The sequence below is a fragment of the Bombyx mandarina genome, chromosome 19, assembly GCF_030267445.1.
Source record: "Bombyx mandarina strain Sakado chromosome 19, ASM3026744v2".
NCBI classification, from domain to species: Eukaryota; Metazoa; Arthropoda; class Insecta; order Lepidoptera; family Bombycidae; genus Bombyx; species Bombyx mandarina.
In genome coordinates, this window is record NC_143225.1 from 1919959 (window position 1) to 1929693 (window position 9735).

General features: G+C 40.9%; 1 protein-coding gene across 2 annotated transcripts; it reads left to right on the forward strand.

Moving 5' to 3' along the window:
- The first annotated feature begins 213 nt into the window (after nt 1-213).
- LOC114244643 (lipid transport auxiliary protein 1) lies at nt 214-7691 on the forward strand. 2 transcript variants are annotated; one of them, XR_016324671.1, is made up of 6 exons: nt 214-648; nt 913-1066; nt 1992-2211; nt 2748-2883; nt 6138-7268; nt 7318-7691. XR_016324671.1 is itself a non-coding variant. In XM_028176526.2 (5 exons), the coding sequence occupies exons 1-5, from the start codon at nt 490-492 to the stop codon at nt 6228-6230; spliced, it is 762 nt and encodes a 253-aa protein (XP_028032327.2). In that variant the 5' UTR covers nt 214-489; the 3' UTR covers nt 6231-7691. The 2 variants fall into 2 exon arrangements, 1 of the variants encoding a protein (XP_028032327.2); XM_028176526.2 differs by having other exon boundaries at nt 6138-7691.
- Nucleotides 7692-9735: the final 2044 nt, after the last annotated feature.

Consider the following 9735-nt stretch of genomic DNA (forward strand, 5'->3'; position numbering starts at 1 on the left):
ACATCATTTCATTCTATTCAACTTCATCCCTTAATTAATTCCAGATATTATAATATAATTCGCTTTGGTTCACTTTTCATTCGCACGTAGTTTCGGCTTTTCTAACAAAGTAAAATCTTGTACGTATAAGATAATCCCTTCGCTATACCTGTATTCGAAAAATAAAATCACTCCTACAAAACAACGTCAACGTCAATCGTGGAATAAAAATTAAAAAATAATTTATTTAATACATTAAGTACATCTTATTTTAAAATAAATATAAATGGTAACAAAGATAGTACATAATACATACACAATATCCTCCTTTCTACATGCAAAAAACTTTAAAAACATAACTTACCTAAGTACTGGAGTAGTTTATTAATAAGTATTTTATTTTTATTATTAATTTGAGTCTTGCTTGATTAATGTATTAATGCTTTATTTTCTAATAAGATATAATTGCCGTATATCATTATTAAAGAATTACAAATTTATAGCAAAAAAATGCAGGATTTTACAAGCATCCTAAATATTATATTCATAATAAGCGGAGGCGTTTTGACCTTTGTAATCTTGTTCATATTTGCTAAAAGACAAATAACAAGGTTCGCTTTACGATCCCGGAGAGGACCTCACGTACCGATAGGAGCTGATGCAAAAAAGGTATGCGAAAATGTCTACTATTTAAATATTTTATTCAATTAAATATTTGTATCATTTTACTAGTGATAGCTTATGGCCTAATAGTGATAACTTATGGCCTATCTGATGAAAACTAGTCTTTGCCGCTGTTGAATATGTACTATCACACGCACAAATCACTTTTATCAATTGGTATTTTATATTATATTTCGTATTAAGGTATAGTAGATTAAATCCTGAGTAAAAAAATATCGATTAACTTTTGAAATTTTCTAAATATTTCAGTGTTTGAAAAGGGAAATAGAGCGACGGATTGAAGCAGTACCTCGGATTATGTATGAACCTCGTCTTTTGAGTTCTGAACCCTCACATTATATTCTGGAACCTCAACAACCGTACCATTATCGTTTTAAAGCTGTTGATGATGTCAAAACTTTAGGTACCTATGTTCTTATATTAATATAAACTATTTTTTTATTTATTGCTTATGGGTGGAAGAGTTCACGACCCACCTGATGTTAAGTGATTAGCGGAGCCCATAGACGTCTACAACATAAATGCCGACACCTACCTTGAGACATGAGCTGTTAGGTGTCAGTTTTACAGTACAACAGTTGCCTCACCCTTCTAATTGAAACGCATTACTGCTTCATGGCAAAAATAGGCAGGGCAGTGGTACCTACCTGTGCAGACTCACAAGACGCCCTACCACCAGTAATTATGTAAAGAATAATTTTTCGGGTTTGATTTTTCTTACACAATGTTATTCTTTCATCATGAAAATCAATCATGAACATTTGTTAAGTGTGTATTTCATTAGAAAAATAGGTACCTGTTTGAGGAATTCAAACACAGATGTATCGTTAGATATGAATGCACTGGATGTCTTTTCTTGTAGGCCATGATAACTTCTAAAATTTATTTACTTAATATCCATATGGCATTCAAATAAGCTGAAAAGTCATATAAATTAAATTTAAATAAATCGGTTAATAAAAATTCTTTTAAACAAGTAGGAAGTAGTGTATATTTTAGTTTTTTAATGAACAAAAAAAACTACTCAAAGCAAAAATGGTAAATAGCTCTCGCGATGACAGAATGAAATTGTGTGCTTAAAAATTAGGTCTGCTGAATTTATCAATTTGTCCAATTACGAATTGTGTAGGTACCTTTTTGACCCGTACGAAGTACCTGTAGAAAGTACTTTACTACACTTAGTTAGGGCCAAATAACTATGGATTTTTCTTAAGCATAGAACCTACTTCATGCATTCTTAAATCTATATTAATTAGGGGTCTTACTCATTAGGCCAAGAATGCACTAGTAACCCTAACCCTAAAAATCCTAAATAATCACAATTACAGAAGACGAAATTGCTTGTCAAGACCCTGGACTTAGGCGCCATCCTCGTGAGTCTCTCCGAGCTTTCCTCCTGTCCTCATTGGCAGCTCCACTCGATGGGCGTGGCCAGAAATTGGTGCATCAATTCTGCGATACATATGAATTCGCCCGTCATCATCCAGGAGAGTTTGGGGAGGATGAATATCAGGCCTATAGCAGACTTTTAATGAAGTTGCTTGACGCGTGAGTGACAAGCTTAAAACTTTAACAATATTTGTTTAAGCTATGGGAAGTGACGGATTCTCATTTTCAAGGTTCAATAATGTCACCTTCACAAAAGAGATCCACATTCGGTGTCAACTGTCTCAAACGATGGTTTGTTTGTCGATCCTAACACATAAAGTTAGAAGGAGCTCAATAGTATTGAAATTTCAACACAGTATGAAGTAAGCCCCAGGAAGACTCAACCAATTTGGAGAAAACTGTACAAATTTTATGATGAAGGGTGCTGGAGATATTTAGTGTCATTCTATTGTCCTTCTCCCTGTCACCTGGGGTCGGCGCAACATGTTTTCTCAACCCATACTCCTCTAAGATTCTTCGCTCACTCCCTTCTTACACATATAGTCTTTCATGCAATCCGTAATTTTTTTCTTAGGTCTATCTTTTCCTCTAAAGCCCTCCACATTCATAGTAATTTTTTTTTGCCATAACTTAGAGCAACACAAGAACGAGATATTTAAAGTGTATCTCTGACAAAAACATTTATAATTTTGCAGAGCCCGTTTGCTGAAGAGTGTATGTCGTGGAGTGGGAGTGTCCGTGTGTGGCAGTCCGCAACGACGCGTGGCGCGACTGTTAGACGCGGCCAGATTGCGCCCTACTGCTCCAAACAACCATTACACAGCTCTGCAGGTTTGTGGTCATAGTGTTATAGTATACACAGGTACCCAATATATATGTTCATAGCCTACGATGCCGAGCTGTGAACTTGAAAGGACCTAAAGAACAATAGAGGTTCCTATATGATAATACCTCCCGAATGTGGCTTAAATTACACATATTTCATGTCAAGCACAATTCAAACTCCTGAAATTCAGCTCATTATCATGTTTCATTATTTTATTATGAACTTAAGCACACATTTTGGGTAACAAGTCAGGTCATTGTAGGTCATAGGAAGCGGAGGCGCTTGCTGCGGATTACGCGTGGCGATGTGATCTCCGCTCCAGGGGGGAGCCGCGTCCCGGCGCGGCGGAAGTTCGAGCGCGGAAGCTTCAATCTCGGCGTGCCGTGCTCGAGGCGTGGTCTCGCCGCCTGGCGGACCCCGCCTACGGGCGACGGACCGTCGAGGCGATCCGCCCGGTCCTCTCGGACTGGGTGAATCGCGACCGCGGACGTCTCACCTTCCGAGCGACGCAGGTGCTCACGGGACACGGCTGTTTCGGTCGCTACCTGCACCTCGTCGCCCGGAGGGAGCCGACGCCGAAGTGCCACCATTGCAGTGGCTGCAACGAGGACACGGCGGAGCACACGCTCGCGTGCTGCCCCGCTTTCGCGGAGCAGCGCCGCGTCCTCGTTGCAAAAATAGGACCGGACTTGTCGCTTCCGACCGTCGTGGCTGCGATGCTCGGCAACGATGAGTCCTGGCAGGCGATGCTCGACTTCTGCGAGTCCACCATCTCGCAGAAGGAGGCGGCGGAACGGGAGAGGGAGAACTCTTCCTCCCTCTCGGCGCCGTGCCGCCGCCGTCGAGCCGGGGGTCGGAGGAGGGCGTTTGTCCAGCTCCGGCCCCTATGAGGAGGCAGTCTCCTCCCGGTGATGGTCACGGGGCGACCTAAGGGGGCTGAGACTGCGCCGCACGCTACCGTCACTCTAGCGCGCTGGCACCAGGAGGACGGGACGACGCGTCGGCGGCTGCGGACTGCGATGCGGTCCGCATTTTCGTCGTCGCTGTCGTCGCCGAACATACTGTGGAAGAGCAACCCGGTCGGCGGTGTATCGCGTTCCGACCCGGCAGGCTGGTTCTGGCCCAGCGGGGTATCCCGGAACACCAGCGGCATCGCCCGGGCGGCCTGAAGGGCCGCCGTACCGCGGAGACTGACGTCGTTGGTCGTCGACTATCGCCTCGTCGACCCGTCGGTCGGGCGTCCTCGGGGTGGCGCCGCGTGTCTGGTTGTAGTGTTGACCGCGGGAACCCCCCTACTCTGACCGGGTTTTGACCCCGGACGGAGATCGGACGCCGGGTGTAAGAGTGCAGGGGAGTCGTTTAGTGGGTGGGCCCTAAATTCCTTGGGCCCGCGGTCTGCTCTCAACACCTGCAGATCGTAGAGTCTCACATACCCCGCGCGCCCCCTAGGCGCGGGGACCTCGTAGGAGGTTCGGCCCTCGGCCCGGAAAAAAAAAAAAAAAAAAGGTCATTGTAGGTCTGTTTTTATACCGCCTCGAAGGCTCCGTCGGCTGGGCGTCCTTGGGGTGAGCCGCGCCGTCTGGTTGTAGTGTTGACCGCGGTAGCCCCCCTACCTCATCCGGGTTCTGACCTCGGAGGGGATCGGACGTCGGGTGTAAGAGTGCAGGGGAGTCGTTTAGTGGGTGGGTCCTAAAATCCTTGGGCCCGCGGTCTGCTCACAACACCATGCAGATCGTTGAGTCTCACATACCCCGCGCGCCCCTTTTGCGCGGGGACCTCGTAGGAGGTTCGGCCCTCTACCCGAAAAAAAAAAAAAAAAAAGGTCTGTTTTTATACGACCTGCACTTAGGAATCCTTTTTATTAAAAAGAAAACAAATACACTTACCAATACATTATACATATAATAACCGGCAAACTTCTTGAGCATTTGTTGACGTAGTGGGGGTAAGTTTGCGCATGGTACACTCACGTGCAAAAACATTACTTACTCTGCGTCATAATGCTATTAAATTATTAAAATCAACATATGTATTTATTTATATATTTATTAGAACATCAACAAAATATATAGGTTAATAATTGTAATAATTTAATCTTGGGGTAAAATAGATATTCCTTCTATTAAGTCAAAACTAGAGCTGTTGCCAGGTCTTGGTTCAGTTGAAGCGAAGCTGGTATTTGTAATTTTTTTTTCGTTATCATAATCTTGACCATCATCATCATCACTGTTTTCATCACCCGAGTCGCTATCATCGTGATGAGTCGACATAGGGCTCATCGGCGTAGTTTACAACTCGGTCGATTCGGTCTTCTTTTTTGTCTATAATTAATTATTTTTTGAAGATATTCGATTCGTAGTAATCGAATGTTACTTTTTTCATTTACCAGCTTCCGATTATTTTCTGTTCTTTTTTTCCATCTGAAGCCTAGCTCTTTCATAATCCGTCGTAAGCTTCATTCCGAGCCATTAAAATTTATATCTTCTTTAAATTTTTCGAACCCTTTCTACGGTACGGAGTTTCGCTGCTTGTTATGTAGTTATTATGATTACATCTTTTTATTACAGATTGAACGAAACTATCCATTCCGGTAACTTTCTTCTTCCCTGATCTTTTCTTACCCGGAGTCCGAAACACGGCGAGCAAGCCAGAGCCTTTAGCTTCGTTAATAATGCACCTAACAGTACTCACTGATGTTTTTGTTGCTTCCGAAGTCTGTTTTAATTTTTCCATATCATTCTTCCCCTGTTTTATAATGAAGCAATATACGTCGTACACAAATTTTCTACCCTTTCTTTTAAGTACTACACCAGTTTGTCACGGCATAGTGTATGTTTTATAAAAAATCAACAAACACTCAACAAATAGCAATGGCAACAAAGTCCACAAGCAATTATAACAAATAACTTAACGATTAATAACGATAGACTTTCCACTGTACGCAAGCGTACTTTTGGGAGCAAGCGGAATGAGGGCGCGGTGCGGGACGCAAGGGTCGACTGATCTACCAATAACGCGCTCGATACGATTTCCCCTGCCGTCGCGCCTCACCCTCACCACCAAAGTGATCTAAAATTCGGTTCTGCGCAGTCAAGGTCATTTGCTCAAGAAGTTTGCCGATTACTATACCTATTGTGAACAGTTGTAGACATAGACAATAATCTATTGTCATCATCTGCTAAGACTAAATGGCTAGTGAATTAACTGTAGTTTTTATTTAGTAGATCAATATATCAGACAGAAATTACTATTATTGCAGAATATGCCGGCAGACTCCAAATTGGAGGAGGAAGTGATCAGAGTGACAACGAAGATGGCCACCGAGACGAGTCGAGACGAGACCGCCGTCTGAACCGTGCGAGCTCGTCATTCTGCACAGACTTTGTAGGCTGACGAGCTCATAACTAGAGGAACAATGACTTTGTCGATAGTGAACATGAAGCTGTTATGTGAATTGTGAGTGTATTGAATTGAGGGACTGGTCGTATTATGATGGAACTGTTATATATCTGTACTGAACCCTAAAATGCTGATACCCTCGAACCGCTGACTAGATGGTCCGAGGTAGAGACTTCATAGGAGACCGGAGAACAGTCAGTAGAGAGTGAACTGTCTTAGAGTAGGGGTGCGGCTGCCGGGATTGCTCTGAGAGTTATCATCCATATTATGTAAATCAAATAAATAGTTCGTATCTTAAAAGTTTCCTTTTTTTAAAACGACCTCAGAGTAAATTCCCATAACAGAACCATCCCATGGACAAGACAAGTAAAACATTGCATTAATAATTTATTTTAAAGAAATAATAAGGAAATAAGCAGGAGGAAAATGGTCTGGAAGAACTAGACGTCTCCAGAAGACTCCACTATTTGCCTACGTAGGATTACCGAGTTTTTCAGTCACGTTGCGAGGAAAAAGCGTGACAATCTCGATAAACTACCACCGGCAAAGTGGAAGGAAAGAAGCCTAGTGGCATAGTTCCATGCGCTGCTCTGATGAAATTAAGACGACATTGGACTCTTTCATCTATGTCGCTATCCACTGCGCAGAAGTCACGAAGAAATGGAGGAACATGGTCCATACAAAATTGCTCCGTAAAGGTCACTGAGGAATATGATGCAAGGAAGAGGTGGGAAGAAAGAAAAAATTGTATGGTTTTTCTTGTAGAGTATTCTCATACCGATTTTATTGTGCTTATTAAGAATTGAGACATTTTATAGGCTGTCTCATGGACACAAGCAGCTACTTGGAAGTGAAATAGTTATTTGCGATGTATATATAGTTATAGCTATTTAAAAATTATGTAAAGGATTTTTAAGACTCGTGGAAATCTACCTCACTATTATTTCTGTATGAAAATAGAGATGTGTTTAGTCGGTGACTTCATCCACAAGTTTTTCACAATAAAAAGAGCTGTGTTTAGTCGGTGACTTCATCCACAGGTTTTTCACAATAAAATTATCAAAGTAACCTTGTCTTTCTGAGGTCTGCGGATTAAGACCACTTAGACATGAGCTCATGGCTCAGGGTATAGCGGTATTGGCTCTGTTTGAGTATCCACTCACACCAAATAGCCTTGTCTGGTCATCGAATACAATAAATATACAAATATACGAATACAATAACTTCTGTACATTTTTAGGTTCAGATTTGAACAGAATGTCTGCGAGTCATTTGGTGTACCACTTCATTTGTTTGTATATGTATCGGTTAATTCAAGTAGACCTAGAAATATTTATTATATATTATATTAATACTAGATTATTATATACATAGGAGAATTAAAATAATATAAAAATGCATTTAAACAAAATTCCACATAGTTTTATTGATTTTGTACATTATTATTTGATTGGAAGCTTTCAACTTATAGGCCTCAAGGTATCCATGACTTTAACCACATTTTTTGGCTTAGTTTATAAGTATTACAAATTATGTATATAATAGATTCCTTGAAGCCAGCATAGTTATTAATATATAACGTCTACATAAGTAAACTGATACACAAATTCGCCTCATTATGTCACTCAATATAAAGCATAGTTTTAATGAAGATATATTGAGATGATTGAATTCATATCAAGCTTCTTAGAGTGTTTATGCACACTGAATTTCCAGAGATCTGGGGCTTTTTTTTTTATTGCCTTTATTGGCAGGAAAGCATACGGCCCACCCGATGTAGTTACCATCAGTCCAGGGAGACAGCCAAGCCGCTGCCTATCACCGAGGATTCTGCAAACCTAGTTTGAGGAAGAACCAGAGAGGTCTGAAGTGAGCTCCCCTCCGGGTGTTTCCGGAGAGCTACGGTATTATTAAAGAACTGATCGGCGGGTCGGCCAGGGGACCATTTGTAGGGGGACCACCAGCTTTTTTTTATTGCTTAGATATTAAATTTTTGCAACATTTTCAAGTGAACAGTTTTCGGTAGGCAGCGCCTTCTGCCCCTGGTATTGCTGACGTCCATGGGCGACGAAAACCACTCGCCATCAGGTGGGCCGTATACAAGGGCAACAAATATCTGAAAATGCAATTTATATTATAGATTATCTGTAATAAGAATAAACGATAAAAGAGTATGTATTTATTTAAATTTAATAAAATTAATAAAAGTGGAGATTACATAAACAAAACGGACTTTTCACGAATCCGTATAAAATCATTTCATGCAAGCACTAGATCCGACCTTATGGTTCCTTATCTCAATCGCACGAAACACGTCTCATAAAAAAACATATTTTTTTAGTTCAATATTTGTCGTAGATATAAATAATTACAGTTTTCCGGTTTAATCTCATTACATGCAATACCGTCTTCACAATAAGGGCACACGGGGCCCGTGCCCAGGGCCCCCATTCTCAGGAGGCCCCGAAAGACCGACAATTTCTCTCACACGTTTATTCTCAAAACATTTTTGTCGGGCACAGTACACTTTTTTCACAAATCAGTAATCAGAAGGTATTATGCCTATAATAGAAGATTTTGCTCAACAGAAATCTCGAAAGAAACCGTTATTGAAATCGTAACCAAAAAACTATCAGCATTCTAATATCATTAATGATATATTTTATCATACTGTATTTGATTACCTATAATAAATGGTCTCAAACTCAGTAAGAAAATGTTATTATAATTCGCTTTTTTTACTTTCCAAAAGGGCCTCAAATTCTTGTGTGCCCGAGGGCCGCATCCTAGTTTAAGATGTCCCTGGTTACATGATTTTCATTTTGTCGCGGTTAGCACTCGTGAGCACTTAAACTGTGAAGTATTCGAAACTTTGTAAAAAGCGGTATATCGAGAGTTAAAAGGATGTTTAGTTTAAGCAACATCTTTGTAACTTTACGGGAGAGACATTTAAAGATAAACTAAACTAGAGTAAACTAAATTGAAATTCAAATTGAAAACATCGAACTGTTGATGCTAATCTATACATATAAAAAAAATTAGAGTGTCTGTTTGTAATATTGAAATAACCGCTTTTTACTACATGCATATGAATATATACGAGTATACCTTACATACACCAAAATAACATTTTTTACAATTTTTGTCTGGCTGTCTGTTTGTTTGTTCCGGCTAATCTCTGGAACGGATGGACCGATTTTGACGAGACTTTCACTAATAGGTAGCTGATGATATAAGGAGTAACTTTTTTAGACTGGCTTTGCCCTGCGGCTTCACCCGCGGTACGACAATAAGCGCGGGTAACAACGCGGGACTCGGCTATCAATAATAAAATTTAATGTTCCGAAGCGAAACGAGGGTGGGTCGCTAGTACCAAATAAAGCGGACCTTTAATTACAAAGATAAAATGTAGCTTAAAGCCTTTCGTCCCCAGATATTATGAGAATAAAAATGCGAGA

Excerpts from the sequence above, each read along its gene's own strand:
- LOC114244643 (XM_028176526.2), top strand. The coding sequence starts at position 490 with ATGCAGGATTTTACAAGCATCCTAAATATTATATTCATAATAAGCGGA. Across the intron at positions 649-912 it reads TAGGAGCTGATGCAAAAAAG|TGTTTGAAAAGGGAAATAGA; the intron begins GTATGCGAAAAT and ends TAAATATTTCAG. Across the intron at positions 2,884-6,137 it reads ACCATTACACAGCTCTGCAG|AATATGCCGGCAGACTCCAA; the intron begins GTTTGTGGTCAT and ends CTATTATTGCAG.